Here is a 27,865-nt window from a genome sequence, read left to right on the forward strand (position 1 = left end):
GAACTGGGAAAAGACCTAATTGGACTGGGAAAAGAAATGGAAAAACTGAGCTCATTTGACATTTTAGCAACTGGGAATTTTTTTTTGGTTAAATATGGGAGTTTGTATAGAGGCGAGTGCACAACCTGGATCATCCACAACCTGGATGCCAGGTGAGGTATTACATTAAAATGTAATTTAATTCTGAAGATCATTGCATTACATTTGAAAGATCAAATTTTACCAAATATATCAATATTTATTATAAAGGGGGAGAGAGAGAGAGAGAAAAAAGAGATGAAAGAAACAAAGAGAACAAGGAAGGGAGGAAGAGGGGAGAGAGAGAGAAAGAAAGGGAGGGCAGGAGGGAGAGAAAAGAGGAGAGGAGAGGGGAGGGGAGGAGAGGGGAGGGAAGGAGAGGGGAGGGGAGGAGAGGAGAGGAGAGGATAGGATTAGTGATGTTGAGCATTTTTCCGTGTATTTGTTGGCCATTTGTATGTCTTCTTTTGGGAAATATCTATTCAGTTCCCTTGCTTATTTTATAATTGGGTTATTTTTTTTCTTGCTATTGAGTTGTTTGAGTACCTTATATATTTTGAATATTAACCCCTAATCAAATATATGGCTTGGAAATATTTTCTACCAATCCTAAGGTTGTCTCTTCAAACTGTTAATTGTTTCCATATGACATTTTTATAAGAGTTTGTTGTTCTTAAGAGCAAATAGTAATATTTCAGTAAAAATAAAGTTACCTTGAAAGAAAGATTTTCAGTAGGCTTTCATTACAAGTAATTGAAGAGATAAGACAGGGTCATTTAGGAATGTAGCCTGCAAATACCTTTACTGTGTTCAAAAATCATGTACAATTTGGTATGTAATCAGGGGGACAAAAGGCAATCATGTCTTTCATTAATTGTGTATTCTTTCTTCTTTTCTATTCCTGGCTCAGTCTTCTCTATATTTCTGGAGGCATTACAGACCCAGATGTCTAAAAGTTTTCAGGAAATTTTGGGTTTTCAGGAAATTTTAATTGATAACTTTCAGGTATGATAATTGAATGTCTGGCAAGTGTATAAATAGTCCCTAAAACACTAGCTGGAAGAAGTTATTTTATAATTCAGTAAATGTTCATTATAATACAATTCACTTTCACAGTCTTTGACTACTTCCTGCTTGTCTCATATACTTCTTTTATAGCCACTTGGGGGCACAGCACACCTAGTCACTTAGCAACAGTCATAGCTTTCTTTTTCTTTCTTTTTTTTTTATTATTTTTTTATTTCTTTATTTTTTAATTTTTATTTTTTGTTTGTTTTTCAGCTCATTATGGGGTACAAAAGATTAGGCTATACATTGCCCATGCCTCCCCATCCCCCCGAGTCTGAGCTTCAGTTGTGTCCATTTCCTAGACAGTGCACATCGCACTCATCATGTAGGTGTGCACCCCTCCCCTCCCCTCACCCCATCCCCCCCAGTCAGAACTTCAAGCGTGTCCATTCCCCAGGCAGTGCGCATCGCACTCAACAAGTAGGTATACACCCGTCCCTTCCACCCAGCCCCGACCCTGTCCGATACCCAATTGGTGTTATTCCAAAATGTGCACTCAGGGAAACCAGTTTGCTGGTGAGTACATGTGGTGCTTATTTTTCCATTCTTGGGATACTTCACTTAATAGAATGGGTTCCAGCTCTCTCCAGGAGAACCAAAGAGATGCCATATCGCCATTATTTCTAATAGCTGAGTAATATTCCATGGTATACATATACCACCTTTTGCTAATCCATTCATGAATTGATGGGCATGTGGGTTGTTTCCACATCTTTGCAATTGTGAATTGTGCTGCTATAAACATTAGGAATGTTTATAGCAGGTGTCTTTTTTATAGAATGACTTTTGTTCTTCTGGGTAGATGCCCAATAATGGGATTGCTGGATCGAATGGTAGGTCTACTTGAATCTGTTTTAGGTATCTCCACATTGCTTTCCACAGGGGTTGCACTAGTTTACAGTCCCACCAGCAGTGTATGAGTGTACCTATCTCTCCACACCCATGCCAACATGTATAGTTTTGGGACTTTTTGATAAAGGCCATTCTCACTGGAGTTAAGTTATATCTCATTGTGGTTTTGATTTGCATTTCCCTGATGATTGGAGATGTTGAACACTTTTTCATATGTTTGTTAGCCATTTTTATATCTTCTTTTGAAAAATTTCTATTCATGTCCTTTGCCCACTTTTTGATAGGATTGTTCGATTTTTTCTTACTGATTTTCCTGAGTTCTAAATAGATTCTTGTTATCAGTCCTTTATCTGATGTGTAGTATGTGAAAATTTTTTCCCATTCTGTAGGTTGTCTGTTTACTCTTGTGACTGTTTCTTTGGCTGTGCAGAAGCTTTTTAATTTGATCAGGTCCCATTTATTTATTTTTGTTGTTGCTGTGATTGCCTTAGTGGTCTTCTTCATAAATTATTTGCCTAGGCCAATGTCTGTAAGAGTCTTTCCTACGTTTTCTTCTAGAATTCTAATAGTTTCTGACCTAAGGTTTAAGTCTGTTAACCACCGTGATTTGATTTTTGTGAGGGGTGAGAAGTGTGTCCTGTTTTAGTCTTCTACATGTGGGTATCCAGTTTTCCCAGCACCATTTATTAAATAAGGAATCTTTTCCCCAGAGTATGTTTTTGTCTGCTTTGTCAAAGATTAGATGGCTATATGAGGATGGTTTTATATTTGGATTTTCTGTTCTGTTCCACTGGTCTGTGTCCCTGCACTTGTGCCAGTACCAGGCTGTTTTAAGAACCACAGCCTTGTAGTATAGTTTGAAGTCTGGCAAATTAATACCTCCCATTTTGTTTTTGTTGTTTAAGATTGCTTTTGCTAAACGGGGTCTTCTCTGGTTCCATACAAAGCGTAAAATTTTTTTTTCTATGTCTGTGAAAAAAGATGTTGGTAATTTAATAGGGATTGCATTGAATCTGTAGATAACTTTGGGCAGTATAGACATTTTAACAATGTTGATTCTACCGATCCATGAGCATGGTATGGTTTTCCACCTATTTACATGTTCTGCGATTTCCTTCCTCAGTGTTTCATAGTTCTTCCTATAGAGGTCCTTTACCTCCTTAGTTAAATATATTCCTAGGTATTTTATTTTCTTTGTTGCTATTTTGAAGGGTATTGAGTCCTTAATTTGGTTCTCCGTTTGACTGTTATTGGCGTATGAATGCCTCTGATTTGTGTGTATTGGTTTTGTATCCTGAGACTTTACTGAATTCATTGATCAATTCCAGAAGTCTCTTGGTTGAAACCTTGGGGTTTTCTAGATATAACATCATATCATCAGCAAAGAGTGAGAGTTTGATCTCTTCTGTCCCTATTTGGACTCCCTTGATTCTGCTCTCTTGCCTGATAGCTCTTGCAAGGACTTCCAATACTATGCTGAAAAGTAATGGGGACAGTGGGCAGCCTTGTCTGGTTCCAGTTCGAAGTGAGAATGCTTTCAGTTTTTCCCCATTCAGTATGATGTTGGCTGTGGGTTTGTCGTATATGGCTTGTATCATTTTTAGATAAGAACACTTAGCTTTCTTTTTCAATGTCTAATGCTTGGAGATCTTTTTCCCCCATTTCTTTTTCCGCTACAGTCCCTGACATGATGTGTGTTCAGTGTCTTCAACCCAGTCTCTGCTTCTCATTTTTACCCTGTGTCAGATCAGGGACTTGTCTTTCAGTAGTGAGAGTAGGAACAACCTAGAACAAAAATGATAAAGAAATCATCCTGTGTCCTTCCCTGACCACTGTTCCAATTCTCTTCTTACAGACAGCAACCCCAATGGCTATATTCTTACTTCTCATTGTCCACCCCCTTCCAATCCCTATCACACATGAACCCATGCATGCACACAAATACACATCCTTTTCCTTAAATGACATATCCGACTGACTTATGTGAATCTAGTTTCTTCTGAAATATGAAGATACCTCTACCTTGTGGGTTTTGTAACCCTCAAATTTCTACTATTACCTCCTGATCACTCCTGTCCTTGTCTTTCCTACAGGGTCTATATGTATTTATGTTTTGGGGGAAGGAGTGTAAGATAAAAAGGCTGGGACTTGCAAATATTTGTGGAGAAAGGCATTTCAGATTTTTTTTTTTGTATTTTTATAAGTAGTAGAGTATTTTTAAGAATGCCAAGGAGATCTCAAAATGTTATTGAGTTTGCTTCTAAGTTAGGAAATAGGGAAACATATTACAGCCCATTTTATAGTGAAAGCAGACCACATAAGGTAGAGGCAGGCAGGACCTCAGAATAAACTGAGGGGTAAGGACCTCCAAGGAAAAAGAATTTGGGCTGAGCCAGGCTGCAAGGAGATAAAATGGCAGGATGCTCATTGTCCAGTAATCCTTTATACAAGAGTGTATAGGATCTATCTTCGCAGTAGGCTGCCCCACTTCTGCCCACTTCCAACTTCATCCCTGTCCTGAGGATCTTTGGCCATAGCAGCAAGAATTCCCACCAGGGTCGCAGAGCTGGAAGTGGTCCACTCTACCATGAAGGAAGAAGGGCTTTGTGTTTTTAGAACCTATCAGCCTAACTTGGAACTTTACTATTATGCCCCTACTCTCCCTGCATCTCCCAGAAGCATTGTTATGTACAAGACAATGGCTAACAATAATGTATTTCCAATGTACCATGAATAACATACTTCAGTTGCCAATTAATCAAAAGACTCATAGGTGGTCCAAGGACATAATTATAGTATACAACATTATTTCTATCAGAAAAAAAAACATTCTGCATAGCTTATTATTTGAAGTCAGCCTTGTAGCAGCTCAAATTATGTACCTAGAAATGTTATAACTTCATTAGTACAAATCCATCATGATACAACCTATAGAGGATATGTCAGTCTATTCTTTGGGATAAATTTTGTAAAGGAATTTTTTTGTATTATCATTGTAAATTGGTATAAAAAATAAAGCTGTGGCTTATTTTTTTGTTGTTTTGGACAAAGTGTCATGAGACTTTTCATCATGAAGCCATATGGAGTGGATCACCTATTATACCAGGTCATCTGGTAGTTTCTAAGTTACAGCAACAGGTTTGCAAAAAAAAAAAAAAAAGAGCTGAACTTGCCTAATAGCTCTCAAAACACAAAATAATAACAAATATTTGCAAATCTAATTTTGTAAATCTCCATTAATTTTACTCATAATAATCACCTATTAAAATATATTAATAATTGTTCATTTGACTTAGGATATAGCTTGCTAATATAAAATTAAATAAGCTTAAAATTCACTGTTTAACATTTACATACTCATGTTTAGTTTTATGAATGAAGGTATTTCAGGCGTACCAAAGTACAAGCATTTTTTTTTTTTTGCTTTTTAATTAATGTGAATAAATTTTTAAATTGTACTTTCCAAGAACAAAATATATGTTGTGATATTTTTATCACTACATTTTTAAAAATTTACACTTAAACTTTGGAATAAAGTTGAAAAAACTGTAAATCAAGACTCTAAGAGAAAAAAAAATGCCTGATGAATTATCTAGATATTTTAGAGAATAGTGTCTTTTTTTTACTTCGTTAATGTTAGTAAATATTTTATGTAGAAGCCTTATAGTTTTGAGGTTTATTAACATTAAATTTCAAATCAATTTATAACTATCCTAACATTATTTTTTCCTTTTTAAACTTAGGGTAGTATATATCTGGTTTTAAAAATAAATGGATTGAATTTGGGTTAGAATATTATGTCCATTTTTTCCTCAGTTATCTTTTTTCTTTCACTATGCTGAATTTGTTTTGACATACTGCTGTTTGTAAAGGACATGTAATTTTTAAGAGTTACGTGAATCAAAGAAATTAATAGGATATGCCCTACTATTAGACTGAATTAGCCGTCTTGGTACATTATTGAAAATTTAAATACACTTGAGTTTGTTTCCAACTATGGGCCCATCGTTCATATTTCTTGATGCTAAAATTTCAGGTAATGTATGTACAACGCCTGCCACAATGCCTGGCATATGCTGAGAACTCATTTTCTCTTCTCCATGGAGCTTATAATCATAACTATAGGAATGACTGTAACATTTACTTTTAGATCAAGGCTAACAAAGAAAAGTGAAACTCAGTAATATCTCATCTGTGCAATAGTTGAGGAAAGGAAATGATAAAAAGCCATTTTCAACAGAGCTGGAGAATATTATAAAGCACTTACATTTATCTCTGTCATTTTCTCTAAAATAGCAATTATTTTGTCTAGCTTTGAATCTCTTAATGATCTGCAACTGTTTAATATAGTTTGTTGTCTTTCTTATTGCATTTTTTGGTACAAAATATGCAGTATTGCTAAAATTTTGAAGAAAAAAACAACACACAAAGATATTAAAGTGTGATTAAAAAAAAAGATTATATGTTCCAATATTTTGAATAAACTATTGAAGGGATACAAATTGTCATGTAACTAAATGTTTCCAGCTATGGAAAAATTATTAACCAGGGTTCCTTCAATGAGTTTTATGGACCCCAAATGTGTGCTTTTACTTAAAATAAGAAATAAGCAAAAGGAAATTATTGGAGGAAGAACAATTTTACTGGCTTGTAATTTTTTATAGATCAAATGCATGCAGTGATTTGGTGTAGTACTTTAGCCGCCTGAAAATGAGATGGGCCTTTAGATCATTGGAAACCAAAGGCACAATTTTCCACCTAAAAAGAAAATGGAGTCTGCTCTGGCAGACTGGATTAGATATGTCTGTCACCTGTTTTGTGGCTGTGAATCTTAACAGAATCAATCAACTTTCCTGTGATTTATTTCTTCATTTTTGAGGTGAGCCAAGTAGAAACTATTTTTGAAAAAGAAACTTAGCAACATAGCCCCATAATGTTTTCCTACTGTCTATTCCTTGACTTCCCCACCATCCAGTAAATTAACATAAGATGCATTTGAAATTACTTATGGAAATATCTTAAGCATATGTATAAATCATCCTTCTCTTCTAATTCCTTGTAGATTGGTTTGCTTGGCTATTTTATTACTTATTTGGCAAAGAAAATGTCTGGAATCAATTTTTTATTGATGACTTAAGTTCCTAGACAATTCAAAAAACAGAAAACAATATCAAAGGGAGATTATCAGTGGTTTCTTATGAACTATAACTAACTTGTGGATTATAATTATTATTAATTAGTAAAATAATTTGGTTGTCTGATTACCAAGAAAAAAAAATCCCAAACTGTAAGATGTATTAGTAAATATTTTATGTGGAAGCATAGGATTTAGATCTAGAGGAGACCTTATTTGGTTCTATATCCACTGTTATGGACTGAAAGTTTGTGTCCCCTCCAAAATTCACATGTTGAAATCTCAACTCCCAATGTGATTAAATTAGAAGGTAAGATTTTTGGTAGGTAATTAGCTTATGATGGTGGAGCCCTTAGGAATGGTGTTGGTGACCTTATAAAAAGAAGCACTGGAGAAATGATTTCTCTCTTGGAGATGTGAGAATTTTATGAGAAGAGGGTCATTTGCTATATTGCTATAATGAAAGCAAACCAGCAAGATAGCTCTGATCAGATCTCTGATGTCTTGATCTTGGACTTCCAGTCTCCAGAAATGTGGGAAATAAATATTTGTTGTTTAAGCTATCCAATCTGCGGTATTCTGTTATAGCAGCTTTAACTGACTAAGACACCCACCTTTTACAGATGTGAAAAATGAGATTCAGAAATTATCTGTGCAAGACTTTTTAATGAAGTGCTAGAGTAACTGAAACCCAGTTTCCTGATTCAAAACCTTGCATATTTTCCATTAGAGCATTTATGATTTATTTATTCAGTGAACATTTCATGGTCTCATATATTTAAAAGGTGCTGCTTTAGAGGTGGGAAGAAGAGAGAAGATACAGAAAATGCTCTGTCCTGGGGAGCTTGCAATATAATAGAAAACATAGAGCAATCCCAGAAATTACTGTATGGGCTGTTAGAATGTACAAAATACTTAAGAGAGATGACCAGGATATGGAAGTTCAGAAGAGAGAGAAGACTTCCGGCCCAAAGATCATAAGGAAGACCAAGTGGAGGATGCTTTTAAACTGATGGATGGGTAAGAATTCCAAAGATAGTATCAAAGAGAAGGCATTCTTAACCATGACATTTCTTTAGTTGCAAATAACAAAGGGAAGGTTGGAAAAGCTGGCCAGAGAAATACAGGAACAGGGCAATTCTGTTTGTCTAGGAAGCAGAGATCAAGGCTAATCTCTTCAGGGTGCCACTTTCAAGATGAATGCATTTGCATTCATGTCCTTTGGTCACTCCATTTATAAAGCCAGCTCCTGGAAGAGACATTTTGGTTGGCTAAGTGAGGGCAGGGCAGCTTGACTCAAGGTCCCACTACATCTACAGAATGTGGGAGATGTAACCACTCAAAAAAAAAAAATCAGGATGCTGCTACCAAAAGAAGGTAGTACAAGATAAAGCACAAAGATTGATGCAAAAAGTAAAGCACAAGCTAAAATCAAATGTTCATCTTGGCATTTTATGAAGGGTGATTGAAAAACACAGATTTAGAGAGAAGGAAAAGTAAATAAGGCAATTAAAATATTAGAGCAGCTTGGTTTGGCAGAAGCACAGGATGAATACATGACATCAGAATGAGCCAGACTGTTGTGGATATCCCTACCTTCCCCTCCTTACCTACTCCTCTACCATCTCAGTCAGTGAACTGCTCTCCTCAGTTTTCTGATAAGTTTATAAGCTACATGTTCATTCAAGGGAAGGGAAAGTTTGAGCTAATGGTCATGCCCATGAGTGAGGAGTGGGACTACTCTGGAAGCTACTAGCAGTCAGACCGTTGGCACAAACATCATGTTTCTCCCTTAAACTTAGGAAGAGTGTTTGGCTTTAGCTACAAGACTGGGACTAACAAGTTGCCTTAAGGAATATGCCAAGAAGATTTTTTCCATATGATCCAAGCAGAATCTTCTTCCTCTACCTCAATCTGGGCATTCATGTGGTGGAGAGAACAAAGCAGTCAGGTTCTACTGGGGACATTCCTGAAAACTATGGAAATCTTAGAAATGCATACCAGTTTCATACATTAACATTTAGCATTTTCTTCCCAAATAGTGCATGGATGTTGCTTCCTGGTGCTTCCCTCACTTCCTACCCCATCTTTACTCCAAACCCAATGCCAGATAATTTGTGTGAGCTTCACTTTTCTCATTTGATATAGGAAGAGTTTGAACCAAGTTCTCTCCTAAGGGTTCTTCTTAAGTTATACTTTGATGTCAGGTTGAAAAGCTTGATTGGGGTCATGCTGAGAAAGGACTTGACTGCTTTGTACTAAGAAGTTTGGTCTTCAGACTATAGAGTATGTAAGTTAGGTGACTGGCATATAATTGTAGTCTTCAAATCCTTAGCTCACTCATTTAATAAAAGTGTGATTTGAGGAGGCATTTAATCTTTTAATACACCGTTTTATTTTTAAGTAAAAGAAATAAAAGCTTTTATATAATTAAATAATTCAATAGTTATTAAAATATAATGGTAAGAGCCACTGAATTTTTTTGAAGAGAGAAGTACAAATGGCTAAAGCATGCAATAAGATGTTGAATTCACCAGTGCTCTGCTTGACAGAAGGATAGATATTTGCATCCTTTAAGGTATCAAATCTAGGATTCACTAGGAAATGGTAGAGCAGAAACTCTACAAACACTAATAAAACAAAAAATTATAAATATGGCAAATAAGATAGCAGACTATTTATTTTAACAATAGATAACATTTATTGAACGCTATGTGGAATTCTGCATTTTCTATCTTGCTTTAAAATGCTATTATATAAACCTGAAATCTGTTCATCTTGAGACCCAGGCTCTATTTTTCAGCTCGCCATTGCCTAATGTCTGTTGCTTAATTCCTCTATAATTGAAATTTCTAATTAAGAAAAAATATTCCTTTGTATATGTGTATATATTATGTATTAATACATATGTGTATGTAACATGTACAGTTGCATGTATATATGCATACATGCATATATCATTTAGGGTCTTAGTTGCTCAACAGTATTAGTTTTAAAAGAATGCTCAACCATGATAGTTTTCTAAAGTGAGTATTTACTTTTTCTTATGTAACAAGACATCTTAAGTAATGTAGTTATTATTTTCAACTGCTTAGTAAAATCCTTAGAGACCCAGGCTTTTTGTAACTTCTACTCTGGCATCCGTAGCTTGTTGACTTTTTCCCTTGTGCTTGACATTTCATGGTGAGAATATGGCTGCTATTAATACATCTTAGATATCAAGTCCATTTGAAAGAATAAAGAAATCCCTCCTTCTGTGTTAGGTGTCAGTGGCCAGAACATAGCTGCCAGAAGCATAAAGGGCAGCTAGGAAAGTGGAGAACTGGATTGAATGACTCTTTCAGACCACTACGACCCACATCCTAGGGCTGATCATGTTTGTGCCTGAAACTAAATCAAAGTTCTTTTAATATAAAAGAATAATGAAAAGAATATTGGGCAAGCAACTAAAAGAATTTGCCATAATAAAAATACTGGATAAATAAAATTGCCTGACTTGAAAATGCTCTGATAAATTGTGAAGCATGAGAAAGTATTTGAGAAATAGGAGGCAAGAAAAATCCTTCTAGAACAAATGGAATTGTCTGTATAATTTTATTGTAATTTGTGACAACTCATTTTGATTAGTGAAGGAAATTTTATATTAATTCTTAGAAGCTTCAGTTGGTCCTTCCATGGAAAAAAAGATAGAGCTAGTCATTGAAATGAATAGACAGACTTTTTTATTGTTGTTTTCTTAGGTAGAGAAACTTTTGAGAAGGCTAATGCAGTACATTTGTAATTGAACTGATTTAAACTGATAATATATTTTCAGGGATAAGAATTATCCTGGAATACAAAATGTGAACTTACCCATGTTATACTAGGTGAGCAATTCTAGCTTAATGGACAGACTACATCTGTTCTTCTATAGTTGGCATTTTCTCGGACTGCCAGAAAGCATCTCATCACTTGGCATGTTCCACATATTAGATAGAAAGAAAAAGAGAAAGAAGAGGAAGTGCAGTTGCCGAAGGACTTACAGCCTTAGAATTTGGCGAAATGACAGCTGAAACAGTCACAGACATGATGCTTGCTCAGTAGCTGTAATGAATTAGCAAGGGTAAGCATGTTTTACTAACCAGAAGAAAAACAAGCAGAAATGATAATTTCAGAATTTCTAAATTATTAACTATTTCAGTGTGGTACCAACAAGTCTAAGACACATAGAAACACAGGGCATTTGGAGATGTAAATAATAGATAATTGTTGGTATTATAATGTCAGTTTTAAATGACTTTTATTTCTGTCTATTTCGTTGGATGAGAAAATGGTTTTGAATTTGGAAAATTATATGTGCAAGCATTCTGGATGTAATATTTATATGAACCCAATAACCAATATATTTTCCTTTGAAAATGCTATTTCTTATGGCATCTTATTGAGGCTATACATGCAGATTAGAAGGCAGCTGAAATGGTGGATTTTGAAAACTTCAAAAATGTTGCAATATATAACTTACAAGGATATTAACTACTGTTTGTGTAAAAGGTGTTTGTGCTGCATTGTGCGCACCAACATAATAAAATTGTATGTGATCATGGTGGGGCAAGTAGATTTATGGATTCTAATTCTGAGAATCCAAAGGACTTAAAGAGAATATGTGTTTTGTGACTATTATAGATTTCCTGTTTTCTCCATCTTAAATTACGTGACTTGTTTCAGTTTCCCTAATATGTTTGATTGAAAAGATAAGAGCTTCAGAAATTCTTATTTATATTAGTATAGATATTTTGATTTATAATTCATTCTTTCCAATATAGAAATAGGAAGGGTTTTAAGATAAATCTTCATAATTTAACATATGTTATTTTTAAATATTAAATTAATCTTTGGTAGATCTACATTATTAGTTTTCTTAACTATAGCCCAGTTTAAATTTGATTAGATTATAATGGCAAACACACTCAAAATTATTTCTATTGTCAAAAGAAAGAAAACACCTAAATTCCTTCAAACCTTGTTTCTAGTTAAAAAATATCTCCGCATATACTTCAGAACATACAAATTCCTCTGATTTATTGTATAAAGGCAATACAATCCTTACTATTTGTGTAGGTTTTTTTGTTTTAACTTTTCATATCACCCTAGTTATTTACATCTCGAGTAACTTTAAATAACTTAGAAGTCTTTTCTAACTTTGAAGGCATAATGCTAAGTGAAATAAGCCTGTTACAAAAGGGCAAATAACATAGATTCTACTTATAGTCAACTATAGTCAAATTTATAGTCTACTATAGTCAAATTTATAGAGACAGGTGGTTGCCAGGGGTTGGGAGGAGTTAGAATGGGAAGTAATGAATGAATGAATAAATGATCTTTTTAGCCATGCAGTGAGGTATACTATAATGTTTCAATATTAGTTCAGGAATGACGTATCTTTTACTGTAAAATAGACTTCATGTTAAATGAAGAATAAATTCAAGAATACACGCAAGGCACTGAGCATAGACCTGGTGGACAATTACCATCTCAGTTAGTATTATCTGTTTTGTTATCATGGCAGCAAATGTTTAAGAAAATCAAAAGAGCAATTTGAAATAATGCATCTTTTAAATGGGTTCCTGAGTATGTTTATTACAGAATCAAATTACGTACTTAACATATTTTCCAACATCCTTTACTAAGAAACTTTATCATTTTAGGAGGAATTGTTGATAAGGACCTCCGTCACTACCTCAACTTACGATTTCAGAAGGGTTCTGTTGACCACGAACTTCAGCAAATCATTCGTGACAACCTCTACCTCCGCACGGTGCCATGTGAGTACAATGGGCGATATTATTTTCTTTTTGTGTTAAATGTTCATAGATATATATCCATTGTTTAAAAGAAAAGTTAAATCATGCTGATTTTTATGGTGGGCTTTTGGAACAGAAAACAAATTTGAGATATAATCATTTTAAATGCAAATGCTTGTATAACTGCAGTGGCATGGTTTAATGATGAAGTTGTAGTTAAAAGAGATTTGTGATTTTCAAGCTATAAAATCTAACTTATGCTTCTCAAGTTAGTATTGAGAAATAAGGATTCTGGTCCAGACTGTTGGTGATTCAGAATGAATTATGATTGGGGTAGAACTCCACACCAGGAGTCAGGAGAATACAAATTCAATTTATTAGTTGAAACAGGTATTTTGTAAACAGAACCTACATAGTAACTCTCAACCTCATCTCTAGTTTGCAACAAGGGAGTCTCAGAAATGACAAGAAACATATGCATTGGAAAGCATAGCTAAGTTTTTTTATAACTCTTAGAAAGTGATGATGTTTGTTGAGACAGATTTCTTATATGTAACCTATAGAAAAATCACAAACCATTCCTGATTAATCCTTCACAAGAAGGGAATTGGTAAAATGATAAAATTCACAAATCAACTTCTTAGCATCTATTCTAGCTCATTTGAAAATTCTGTATTAACTTTAGGACAAATGAAGGACTTTTCAACTTAGGTCCTAGATAAATATCCAGATCCATTTTCTTCAAGGTAGATTCCATGACCTCCAGAGACTTTATATTCTCTCCAGAAATTCTGGTCTGTGGATGTTGTATGTTGTTTCTTTTGTTTTAGTTCTACTCTAAACTTTAATGTACTCAAAGCTGTGGGCTCCAAAAGATTAATATTAAACAAAGAAAAACTTGACTAGGACAAATGAGCAAAACAATTTTATATATATATATATATAGAGAGAGAGAGAGAGAGAGAGAGAGAGTTGAACCACCAGAATTATGTAACAGCTCTACAACATGAAGGATTATACTAAAATACTGAAAACAGAGAAGAAGGATAGGTCACCACTCAGCCCTTTTGACCTACACACATTTTAGGAGACGTAGACCTTTGTCATTGTTAACACTGAGTATTCATCAAAATAAAAATTCTGGGGCAACAAATACTAGATGAGAATGTTTGCTGATTTGACATCTTGTCAGTCAAAATGATACCTCTATCAATGTGTGTAAGTTAAGTGAACAGACTTTTGGATTCTTGCAATAATCCTGGAAGTTGAGAAAAGTACATTCTTAAACCTGTAAGTTTCACATTAGAGTGATGGGCAGAGGAAGATGGATTAAAGTAAGTGACTGAACTATTTATAAGGTAACAGGTGGATGCAGTTTCAAAGCTGTGATGTTGTCAGTGCAGCTGTGTGAATTTATCTTTTGTGAAACAAAAGAAAGGAGATCTGAAATACTGAATAAAGAATCCAGGCACTTTATTATGTTTAAAAGCTGAGAGAGATAGATAAGAGGCTGACATTCAGAAATACTTGTAGTCCTTGCTAAGGCTATGACATAAATAAGAAAGTCTTAATTAAATATGAAGATAATAGGAGTAAATTTTGCATTAGTTAATTAACTTCTTAAATAAAGCATCTCTCTTAGAATACCAAACAAAGACTATGAGAGAAAAATAAATATAAGGGTAAAATAACTAGACTTATATGAGTAAACATAAAGAGCTTCAAGATGCGATTTCACTACAAGGTCATAAATTCAATTAGAAATCATTGAATAGCTCCTCTAAAGGAGATGATTAGAAACTCAATGAATCTGAATATTATGAGGAAATAATTATTATTTGAATTTCAGCCATCATTCCTAATAGCCAATTCCAATAACACTATTCACTATGCTTTTAACTTGCCGTAAAAGGTAAAAAATCTGAGATATAGATAATTCTAATTTTACTATTAAAAATCATTTTAATACTAATGAATTGGATGTGAACAATTCACCACTTTCACTCAGCATATCTTTTAACAAAGTGTTCAGACATATTCAGAAAGTATGCAGGAAAAGTGTATCAATAGTGTGAAAAATCCTACCATTGCTTCAAAACCTACATAGGTGATCAGCATATCTATCAGCAGTGAGTATGGAATCATATTTGTTAACACATTCTCCTGGGCCAAAATATTCTCATTCATTTTCATGAACCCAGCACCATGAAAGGAAAATATACTATTGAAGAGCATATCATTGCTCTTCTACATACATTAATATGTATACACTCACCTCTTATTTAATCCAGCAATGGCACCAGGAATAGGTCTTTGATGACTTCTTTGAAGCAAAATTGTAGTCAACTTACAGCTACGTGAGGATGGGCCAGGTGTGGTGGCTCACGCCTGCAATTCCACTGCTTTGGGAAGCTGAGGTGGGAGGATCACTTGAGGCCAGGAGTTTGAGATTAGCCTGGGCAACATAGCAAGACCCTGTCTCTGCAAAAAATAAAAAAAAATAAAAAATTAGCCAGGCATGGTGGTGCATGACTGTAGTCCTGTCTATTTGGAGAGGCTGAGGCATGAGGATGGCTTAAGCCCAGGAGTTCAAGGCTGCAGTGAGTTATGATCACGCCACTGCACTCCAGCCTGGGCAACAGGGAGAGAGACACTGTCTCAAAAGAAGAAGGAAAAAAACACTATATGAGGGTGAATGAATTTTTTTCACGAGGAAAGAGCTAACTGAGTTATTCTGCTTACTACCACTATATTACTCCAACAACAACAACTACAACCAGAAGGAAAGGAGCCAAGTCCGAACCTGGACTGGTGCCTTATTAGAGAGAATTCTGGAGCTAAAGCCCTGGAGACCTCCTACCCTCACACACAGATATATATTCAGCCAAATCCAGGTGTGGACAATTTTGTTCCTGTATCTTCCTCTGAAGGAAGCCCATGTCTGACTGCTGGCTGATTTCTGAACTAAGGGAGGGAAGTGTTTAGCACAGATCTCCCCCGCGCCTTAACTGCAGATAATACAAAATCCCGTCAATCTGTTCCCTGCCCCATGAACAAGGGTTGACTGTATTTAACCTTTTTATTTTGTTTCCCCAGAATCTTATTTTAGAACTTAATTCTTCAAAAAAAATTTTTTTTTAAAGCTGTCTCTCTCAGCATGGAAGGAGGACTCGGTCACAGAGATAGAATTGTTGGCCTTATAGAGTGTAAGTGTGCATGTGCACGCATGCACACACACACACACACACACACGTGCATGCACACACACACACACACACACACACAGAGGCTCTGATGAGATCAATTCTTAGTTCTTTCAAGAGTCAGTACCTAAGGATCATCTCTTCAGGAACTGTCTTGATATTTTCTATATAGCATAAGCTATTCACATGATTCTTACCAATGAAGACCTAAATTTGTACCTAAATATGTGACTTTTATTGCTAAATGTACAATTAATGGTGGGGAGGGAAATAAAGGTCTTTAGAGGATCCTGATGTCCTAAAATGAAAGTTAATTTTTTTAAATGAAGACTGCAAATTAATCTTTTACTATATCTCAGGTTATATAAGATTTTTATGTAATTGAACTTCAGGAAAAAGGAGTAAATGATGATGAGATAAAACGGTTGTAGTCTGTAATGTGATAAAGACTAACCATGAAAAATATATATAGATAAAGGACTTGAAAGAGTTTAGAACGTCTACTATATGGATTTCAATTACCCCAGTAGTATACAAAAGGCTATTTCAGAAACACTAAGTTAGCAGCATATATTTAGAGATAGGATTGTTTTATCACAGCATGTTAAATGTACAAAGTTAAGGCAGCATGCATTGTCCCTTGGGTAATATAGATTCAAAAGTTTATGAGGGAAATTAGTAAAATTAATACAGAAAAATATTGGATTAATTTGCAAATGTTTAAAGAGTAATAATGGAGTTTTCGTTTTAATATTCTACTGAGCATAATAGTTGCATATATCAAATATGTAACTCTTGAGTTGAATCAACCATAATTAAACTGACATATTTCTTAAATATGCAGAAAAAATAATCATTGCAATTTATTGATAAAGGTTTGGTTCTTTCTAGTTTTGATATTTATTAGAGACATAAATTAATTTTTGAGACATATCAGCACAGATATAAATTTTAGACACAATGTCCCATTATGCCAGATGACATGGGGAAGGACTTCAGTGACCAATTTCAAAAGTTTCAAAATGAAATGGAAGGTAAAATTAAACTTCTCTCCCAAGACCATACTTTGTCATTTGATGAGATGGTTTTATTGGAAAATATTTTAAATTTATTTGAAGCCAGAAGAATTATCAGTGTCTACCTAGAAAAAGACAAAAGTCAATAAAACTAAAGTCTAAAACTATTTTATAAAAAGTGAATAAAATGAAAAACATATTTAAGATATGAAAGAAATTACTTTTGTGGAAGACCTGATTGAGTTGTAACTCACAATGTTTCTACATATTTAAGCACTTGAGGTTAGTAAAACTAAGCCACTTTAAAAAGAAACATTGTCAAGGATAAAACTGTAAAGTTTCTAATATATTTAAAACTTTTTTTTGATAGTTCTACTAAATTATCTTTCACAGAGAAGCAGGTAGAAGTGGGCTCTTTAAAAGTTATGAGAAACTGTCTCCTGTTCAGAAAAGCAGTTACCAACACATCAAAAGATATAGCTATGCAAAGGATCAACATCCTTCTTTGCTAATTATATTGATATAATCTCACATAGGACTATGGTCAGAGAATACTGGAGAGAGGCTGATTGACCACATATCTATTAAAAAGTTTGAAATTAGGGCAGAGCTTTCTGGTATATTGTGTGGGACAGAAATAATTTTAATTTTTAAGAAAAAATCAGTACTTTAAAAGTTGTAAAAATATGTGTTACTATTCCACAAGGCAGTATGTTTTTGTGGGTATGAACGAATGAGTCTAAATACTCGTAATTTTAGTTAGGAAGGTACATTTCTAAACATGAGGTAAGAAGGGAGAGTGACATCAACCTGTGGATTAAATCACTCCTAAAAATCATCTTCTCCCAACAGAAAGAAATTCTCTGAGTTGAAAATTATCAAGAACATGAGTAAGTACTCAGATTATCTTTAAGCAATATAGGCCTGTGTTCTGAAATGTTAGGTTGAACTATAGCTAGACATGCAGGCATAGGAGTAAAAGCATCAAATTCAGCTGAATTTTAAACCAGACTATAATTTTAAGCCAACATATTTCAACGGCTGTATATTATACATCTGTTTCAACATTAATCTTATTGCCTCAAATAAGAATCATCAATTTAGAAGCTCTTTTCTGAAATGGCTTTTAGATTGTGAATCATATTCTTTCAAAATTATTTCAGAATTAAGTTGCCAGATTTTTGTTCTTCGAAAATGAATTTGATTTTTTAAAAATAGATTAATTATATTTGAGGCTTAGTGTTGAGAATAAGGGTTATTAGAGAATAAAGTTATTAGCATTGTGAACCAATAAAAAGGAAGTCTATAAACAAATGAAACTAAATTTCCAGAGAGATTTATAAATTCCCCTGGAAGGCTAGACCAAGAGAAAAATCTCAAAAGATTCTGAACACTAGAAAATACTTGAAAGTATTCCACTTACTTATTAATTCAGATGTGTGACTGTCTGGTATATTTATTAATGCATTAACTGCCTTGTGAGTTGTATTTAATTCATGATAGTTTTGAGCTCAGAGCCTCGTGAAGCAAAACCTGGGCAAAACCCTGCAGTTGCTTTGTGAAAATCTTACTTGTTGATGTTCTTATTGTTATAATTAATATTGACAAATTAGTTCTAAAAATGTTGATTAAATAACTAGAAGTGAATAAATTTTGTTTATCATTAAATTAAAAAGGATCATTTTGTTTTTGAAGTTTTTATTCTATTTTTGTAATAAAACATCATGGCCCCAAATTTTCTAGTGTGGCAGTCAATGTGTTAAACATACATTGTTACTTTACAAGAAGCTATATTAGATTTACCACCTTGCCCTTCTCACTGAATATATTAAGATCCAATTTCATGCCATGTATGTGAAAGTGCTATTGATGTTTTCTTCTTTTCATTGAACAAAATGAATGTATTTTTCCTGGTCAGATAGTAACATTTGTGGGCTTGGTTGGCAGAGTATGATATAGGAGAGAAATGGCTTCAAAATGTTGCTTAAAATGGAAAGTCAAGGAACATTTAGAAGCAATTGTATTGATTTATCCATTTGACACCACAGGGCACTAGTCTTAGAATAAAGGAACATCTGGCACAAGAGAAAGGTATAAAGCAGCAACAGTAAATAATCTTACTGCTCTTCCTAGCCACATAAAATTCTCTTTTCCCTGACTTGATTGTCTTTTTCTGTTGTTGCAACCCAATCTTTCCTTTGATTTCTCCCTTTTGATTTGTATTTATCTTTCCTATTCATAAGAGGGAGGCTCTCCACAGGAAATCTGGATTTGTGGGCCATGGATGAAGTAAGCAGGTGAAATATACACCCTTGGATTTTAGTGGTCCAGCAGCTGCCCAAAGAATAAGTAGGGAGGGGTGCCTGATATTTCCACCTCCAGAAAAACCAATCAGCACTTTCAATGGAAAGTAGCCCACCTTTCAGGGAGCTCAGAATCAGCTCCCTATAGGCTTCAAAATCATAGCTTTGCTGGATGCAAGAAGGTCAATACATCTCATTCTACACCACTGCACTTTTTCAATAGACAAAATTAGGATGCTGTCAGGTTCAGGCCTACTCAAGTTTCCAGGGTCTGTTTGTTAGTGCCCACATAGGCTATTGGATGATTATGTAGCTAAAGGAAAGCAGCAGGCCGATGGCAATGGATATTAGTGTTATCATGGGACTTTAAGACTTTAGGTTTGCAGTCAATTTCTGATTCGAATCTGGCCAAAAGAACAATGAAAAAAATACTAATTAAAGTTACTGCTATTTTAATGTCTAGTTCACTAGTCAAAATTATTTACACATTGTAGTTTGGCATTGCTGGAGCATGGTAAGAAGCAATCACCCTTGACTTTATCTATTTGGCAACATGGAACTATGGAAAGAGCATTTATCCAAGAATTGGGAGCCACTGGTTCTAGACCAGGCTCTGCCACTAACTGTAGGGCCTTAGCAAAGGCCTTAACCTTTGGGGCTCAGAGTAGGGAGGGGAGGAAATAAATTGAACTCTCCTGGTTCTTTCTGCGCTAAAATTCTGTGATTTTCTAATTCTGCTGTCTTGCTATTTTTTTTTATTTTATCATCATTCAAATAAGCTCATCAAATCAGCTTAAATTATTCTGAGTATGGAATGCCCTTGATATTGAGCAGGTATAAACAGCTTATGGAAACTGAAAATATATCAAATACAGCAGACACTTCAGGGAAAAAATAAAGAGTTGAGTTTAAATTAAGTGCAGTTCTGAATAAAACCAGCCATGCATGTACTTTCAGATTCTTCTATGAATGTCAAGTTAAGGATGCCATCATAACTCTGATGTTCCTTGAAATCTGCCTTCACTATTCATGAAACTCCAAAATATGGTCCAATGTTAGTAAGTGGATGGGAAAATAAACATAATGAGAAATACAAAGCTTTAAAAATGGCTCTTCTCCTTTGGAATATGTAATGAGTTGAGATGTGACATAAAGACTTCTGAAGCATGAGGTATATTGTTATGAAATGTGATTGTAATCTTTATGATATTTAACATGAAATATAGTGTCTTCTAATGTTGAACTTTAATAAATGTCACTTATGCAAGTGAATGGCCCTAGTTGGAGGCCCAAATAAATCTAGCTAATGGGAGGCTAAATCAATGCTTAATACAATCAAGAACTTTATAGCACAGATGAAAAATTTAGGAAAGTCATCAGGGCTTCTCACACAGGGTAATTAAAAGGTAAGACTGATCTAAGATTGACAGTCAATTCAATTAAAAAATACACATGGATCCTGCCTCTCCGAGGCAATTCAGAAGTTTGGAATTGAATCAATTTTCAGTTAGTTTCGCAGTTTCTATTCCAAGCTATTACCTTTTCTACTTAAAGGCTAGCTTACAGGAAAGTTGCTTTTTATGCACACAAAATCAGCAAGTATCTATATAAGCGCCATTGGAATGAAGATAAGCGCTTCATTTGCTACTCAACTCAACCCATTTGTATTCATCAATGATAATTTCTTAATTTGTCCTTCAAAGTAGGGAGCCAGTGCCATCCTATGTATATTTGACCTCTTCCATTTCTAGTAGGAATTCTAATTCTTCTTATCGTCTTTTTAATTAGTTGGCACTGATGGAAAACTGTGAAAATCAGTGAGGGACTTGTGTATTTGTAGAATAAAGTCCTGAGTCCAATTAATCTTAACATTTCCCATGGGAGAATAGGTTCGTGGGTCCCCAGTCAGGGTCAGTCCTAAGTACAAGACTCCATGAATGTGGACTAAAACAGTGTCTTAAATAGCAGCCACCATTTGCTGAGCACTTCATGTGTGCAAGAAATGTTTTTCAGATATTATCTCATTGAATTCTCATAGTATTTCTATAAAGTGAATGTTATTCCCCACCCTTGAACACATATGAAGAAATTGAGACTCTGAAGGTAAATAACTGTCCTGATACTCTGCAGAAAGTGAGTGGAGGAACAGGGATTCTGTTGCAGGTGGATCTGGCTCTGAGGAAACAATCTACATGAGAGGAGACCTCTGGCAGAAGCTCCAGGAAGTCAGGAGAATCATGAGGGTATTTCCCGAGAGGTTCAGAGGTGCTCCCAGGGTAGAAAAAGAGGAAAAGCAAAGAAGCCTATCAGCAACAGACATATAATTAACATATACTAGACTATTTTAATCTATTTCCAGCAAGAGAAAATATATTTTTTTGCCAAGCAGATAGGGGCATAAATTACCACAAGTAAAGAGAATGTATGGATAATTATTGGGGAAGTTTTCAAGTAAAGATCTGATTGGCTAGCTTCAAGTCCATTAATTTCATCTTGACTTGAGCCTCTTGGTTGACCATTAATCAGTCAAGTTCCTTATTTTTCTTTTTAGCACATCACTACCAGAAATATTGGATAAAATATCTAAGGGAGAAAAAGAAAAATTTTAATTGATAAATATATTATTCCAATAATGAAAACTTATGTTGATATAGAGAGATTAAATATGTAAAGGAATCTATGTTATTGAAAAGCATTTTTACTTTGTGAACTCTGCTTGTAAATGCTTTTTGATCTCAGCTCTACTAGACTTTCTACCTGCATTTTATACTCTGAATTCTAATCTAAGTCTGAAGCTCTAACTATATAAAACACTATATACAGGTGTTTATAAAGTTCCCAATTCCACATCTTGGCATTCGGTAAAAGCATTTCCTTTGCAAATCAGGGTGGGGTGAGGGAGATAGAGTGGAAAGAAGAAAATGAATTAACATTTACCAGACATCCATGTGCAAGTATTATTATGTCATTGCTTTTTGCAATCCTCTGAGAAATGTGTTGTGGTTCCCATTTTTCAGACCAGGAAACATAGGCCTGGGAGGTTATGGGAACCATTTCCCAAACCGCACAGCTAGTAAGTGGATGAGAAGGAATTCAAGTCAGGACTATATGATGCCAAGACCCATTTGTCATATTGCTTCCTTAGTCACTATAGCTCTGATTTCTCTGGCAGTTCTTAACAAATTTTGGGAGGCTCAAGAACATAGAAGACTGCTTGAATATGTATCTACATTTATTATCTAATGTTTACACAAAAGCAGAACAAAATCATGAAAATGGGTAGTGAATTATATAAGGCCTCTAAATTACACACTTATCTCCAGGAGTCACTAATATCATTCCCCCAAAAGCTCCAAAAAGACCAAGGTCGGTAGCTGACATTATTCAACAATGGCATGGCTCTTCTCATTCTCCTGTGGAGGTAATGAAAACAGAAACGACAAGGCTGTTCACTTCAGTGGCTATGTCCTTATAATAGGAAAAAATAGACCTACATCTGCTGAAGAAAAGCACTACTCCCCCATCTCATCATAACTGGCTCTCTAATGACTCAGCTGTTACTTGTGGCTCAGTGTAATGACAACTTCTTAGATCTCCAAGACTCCAACTAGTTCTCTTTGGGCACAATTCCATGGTGACGTAAGTTGGCACAATGTGTTTGATCCCTTTGCCAGGCACACAGAGAATTGAGATGTACACATGTGCCCTTCCAGCTTTCTCCCTGGATCCTGGATAAATGCCCCAGTTCTGGCTCAGGGGACTAAGGTTAATATGCATAGTGATATCTGGTGTCCACTGAGCAACTTAAACCATTAAGATGCCACTGAGTGCAGCCAAGCTTAACTTCTGCCAAGCTTTGATTCTACTTTTATTGCTTTCAGTGTCAAAGGTTTTCTTTTTATCTTTCTATTTCACAAAGCAAAACGGTATAATGTGTCATCCAGAGTTCAGCCCAGGAAATAAAACCATGCAAGGTATTTTAAGAAGGAAGGGTTTTAGGGAATTATTTGTTTAGAAAGTTGTCAGAAGAACTAAAGAAAAAGTTGCAGACTAGATCCTCAGGAATAATACTCAAACAATACAAAATTGTTCTACCAGCATAACTTCTGCTTCTGAGGCCTGCAGCTAAGTTCTATATTTCACTAAGCCAGAATTGAGAAACTGCTATTGTGGCTACAATTGCCACAGCTGCCTCTTAACACCTAAGAAGCTAAGGAATGGATACTGGAACTCTCCTACAGAAAACATCACATCTCTAATTATAAAAGATAGTGAGCAACTTTGTCTGGTTCTGGTTCTAAGTGGGAATGGTTTCAGTTTTTCCCCATTCAATATGATATTGGCCATGGGTTTGTCATCAATGGATTTGATAAATTTAAGGTATGACCTGTCTATGCCTATTTTGTTCAGAGTTTTTATTGTGAAGGTGTGCTGGACTTAGTCAGATGCTTTTTCTGCATCTATTGAGAGAATCGTATGATCTTTGTTCTTGCTTTTATTTATGAGGTGAATTGCATTAATAGATTTGCATATGTTGAACCAGCCTTGCATCCCTGGAATAAAGCCCACCTGGTCATGATGAATTATTTTTTTGATGTGCTGCTGAATTCAATTTGCTAAAATTTTGTTATTTTTGCATCTATATTCATAAGGGATATTGGTCTGTAGTTTTCTTTTTTTGTTGTGTCCTTTCCTGGCTTTGGTATCAAGGTGATACTGGCTTCGTCGAATGAGTTAGGGAGGATACCATCTTTCTCAATGGTATGGAATAATTTCTGTAGTATAGGTATGAATTCTTCTTTGTAAGTTTGGTAAAATTCTGAAGTGTAACCATCTAGACCAGGACTTTTCCATTTTGGGAGGTTTTTAATTGCTGCTCCAATTTCCGAGCTTGAGATTGGTCTGTTCAGAAATTCTGTTACCTCCTGGATGAATTTAGGGAGGTTTTATGTTTCCAGGAATTTGTCCATTTCCTCCTCATTATATAGTTTTTGGGCATATAATCAAAAATAATGTTTTATATTTCCATGATGTCTGTTGTGACCTCTCCTTTTTCATTTCTATTTGAGTTCTATGATCTGCTAACCAATAAACCAAAACCTGGCACTAGCTAAGTTTCTTTTACTTTTTTTCTAACTATATATTTGTTTTATTAAAAGAAAAATGTGGTATTGGAGTGAATCTTTATAACTTATCAAAGAACTAAATATTATACCCATTTGTTTTATTTCGTTTGTTCTATATACACATATACGTATATATACACACATATGCCTCAGAATCCCTAGTATTCACTTTTTCTAAAATATATTTTCCTATTCTTCTTTTTTTTTAAAAAAACTGTTCTTTGTTGCACTAGAAAGGTATAATGATAATGAGTTCATACAGTTTAGATAAATATTCTTCTATTTAGGAAGATGAAACTAAACGGTAGAATTTATTATTTAATTCTAGATAATGAAAAAATGTATAGAATTATTATTTTACTTTAGTCCATCATTACTGGAAATAGTCTCTGTACTTATCTTTTTTTCACAAAACTATTTTGTGTATTCTAAAACCATGATTCTCATCTGATTAAACTTTTTGATAAGGTAGGTATAAAATAAAATACGTATACATATATTTGAATATAAAACACCAAACACATGATAAAATACACTATGAAAAATATTTTCTTGATTTTTTTAACCCAAACCTAACCGAATATAATTTCCCAAGTATGTTTAAACAAAAGCAATTATATTTCCCATCAAAGATAGTAAGTGCTTTCACTTGTTTAGCAAAATCAGGTATTGTACTAGGTACTTGAGATAGAATGATGAACCAAACATGCTCTCAAGTCACTTACAATTGAGTGCATGTGTGGGTTTCTGTACAGATCACCAGTTACATGATGACAAAACCACTTAATTTTTAAAACGTAGTCTGTAAAAACACATATTTTAGTAAAATTAAGGAGCTTTTTTGTTAGCTATTGTCAGTTGGGTAATATATTTCTTTCTAAAAGGTTTAAAATATGTATTTCACCAATATCAGGTATATTCATATTGTAATGTTAGTCTTTGAAAATATTTTACGTTCTTTCACAATTTGAACTTTAAATCAATGGGTATGTGTCTCTATTCTCAATTCATTCAAATAAAATGCCCGAAACCTTTTAAAACAAACAAACAAAAAAAATTATAAAAGAAAATGTTACCTTTAAAGATATTTCTTTTTGGTGATAACCTAACAGTCTTACAGTACCAGTATCTTTAGTTTATTGTTAATTAAAAAATGGATCTATGTTTTAAATTCTTTGTTTTTATTAATCTATAGTCAAATACTAACAACATAAATAATTATCATCAGATATTAGCAAAAACGTTTACAGTGTATTTAAGGTTTTTACTTTTCTATTTAGACTCCTAATGATTGATACATAGTTTGCTAACTGGTTGTAAGCTACCAGGAAATATATTTGTTCTTTAGAAAACAGGGATACTCATGCGTTATCAGTGTATTCTGGAATTGTTCTACACTACTTATAGAATGAGACATTTTAAATGTGTCCAAGACTCTTTGTTCATTTTTTATTCACAACTTTATTATTAAAAAGTATGAATGTGACACTAACAAAATTTAGTTCTTAATTATATTTCTCACATGAAAAAGCAATTGACAAAAACTGCTTGCAGAACATAATTTAAATTTGGAGCAAGAAAAGGAATCTTAATTAAAAGTGAGGAGTTGAATATATTATTTGAAGCGCTAAAGAAAATTAATTATGGTTTGAAAGAAGTAAGATGCTTTCAACACTGAGTGGCACATCTGTGATCAGAGGTCAACGCTGGTGGCTTTATATAGGTCCAAACAACATTTCTGTGCCTCAAAGTTCATTAAGTAATCATATGTGAGTCTTTAGGTAGAATTAAATACATAAAAAATTCTACATATGAGTAAAACATGACTACGTGCAACTTGGAAAACTTGTATTTAAGCCAACATTGGTTTGTAAAAAAAGATACCTGATTCTTTGATACAAACATAAAAATTTAATTTCAGTTATCTCACAGGCCAGATGTTACTCTCTTTATGAATATGATTATCTTTATAAAAACTTACCTTCCAAATTCATTGGTTATAAAAATGTGGTTGTTAATTCAAAGTGTCATCAGTGTACTAAATAACCCATTAAATTTAAAGAGATTAAAAATTTATAAACTTTCATATATTGGAACTTATTTTAATTCAGTTTAACGAATATGAGGAGCTATTATGCGCATATGAGTGGCTGGGATATGGAATATGGGATGATTAAGACACAGGTCCTAGTCTCTAGAGATTTATCCATATCATAAGGTCAAATCTAGGTAAAGCATATATAATTATTATCATTTTACAGATGAGTAAATAGAATATGTACAACTAAGTAATGTAAAATAACTGCTTGGTATCACAGTGACAGCTTATAGCCAGCCTCAAGACTTTGGGAAGTGACCAATTATTAGACCAATTTGAATTAGTTCACCTTTGCTGAACAATAATGACTAGCTTGTTGGACTTGATGGAGATATAGACCGATAAGAACTGAATGTTTAAAGATTTAGTTGAGCAATATGAATTCAGTTTTGGGAACTTTGCTCACCCCTGCTCTTACATATTCATGCTCCAGATTTCTTATGATTGGGAGAAAAATAAGAAGGAAAAAAAGCAGGAAGAAGAAGGAAAGAAAGAAAACAAAATATCATGGCAGTCCCTGAAGGACTAAAGGATTTCTTGAATTGCCCTGTGATAGCAAACTTAATCACAATTTGCTAGTTAGAGACACACATTTTTTTACCCTAAAATAGACCTGATGCCTCCAGAATCTTCGAACAAAACTCTTAGACTAGAAACAATCTCATGGCTTCCTCAGTGGAAATCTGGTAGTAAACAGCACCTAAGGTAATTAGGGACTGCTGTGTTGGTCCATCCTTATCTGTGTTCCCAAGAAGCCTAGACCTATATCAAACACATGGTCTATTACTTCATGTATGTTCTCCTGATTATTAAGGAGTGGGAAATGTTATATATGTCCATATGTACAAAAGGATATAGATATACACAACTGTCTTTAGTATCTATATAAAATTAACATACATATGTATTATATATGTATATATATATATAAAAGTCTCTTATCTCAGTAAGATAATAGGACATACATAACACCCGTGTAAGTGGATATTATTCAATCTTGCAGATTGAAAACTTAAGCTCAGTTCAATGTCACAAATAGGTGGTAAATGATAGATCATAGTTTTTTAATGCAGTATGGATCTATCTTCAAATATATGCTTTTATGTTAATCTATCTCATATTAATTTATCTTTCTATTACTATTTATTATATCTATCACAAAATAGATTTTTAAAGTCCAAAATTGTTTTTGCCAAAATAGTAAGTGCAGTGAATGCCAGAATACTATGAGCTAGAGCAGTCAGACAGAAAAGCCTTTGGGGAAAGA

General features: G+C 34.2%; 1 protein-coding gene across 2 annotated transcripts in view; it reads left to right on the forward strand.

The window, feature by feature from the left end:
* The window catches only part of MAGI2 (membrane associated guanylate kinase, WW and PDZ domain containing 2), a 1,290,578-nt gene that overhangs the window by 364,067 nt on the left and 898,646 nt on the right, over positions 1 to 27,865 (forward strand). For both annotated transcript variants that reach the window (XM_069462132.1, XM_069462133.1), the window contains exon 2: positions 12,757 to 12,873. In XM_069462132.1, the coding sequence (XP_069318233.1) occupies positions 12,757 to 12,873 (117 nt within the window). The remainder of the gene's footprint in view (positions 1 to 12,756; positions 12,874 to 27,865) is intronic.

The sequence above is a fragment of the Eulemur rufifrons genome, chromosome 29 (genome assembly GCF_041146395.1).
Source record: "Eulemur rufifrons isolate Redbay chromosome 29, OSU_ERuf_1, whole genome shotgun sequence".
NCBI classification, from domain to species: domain Eukaryota; kingdom Metazoa; phylum Chordata; class Mammalia; order Primates; family Lemuridae; genus Eulemur; species Eulemur rufifrons.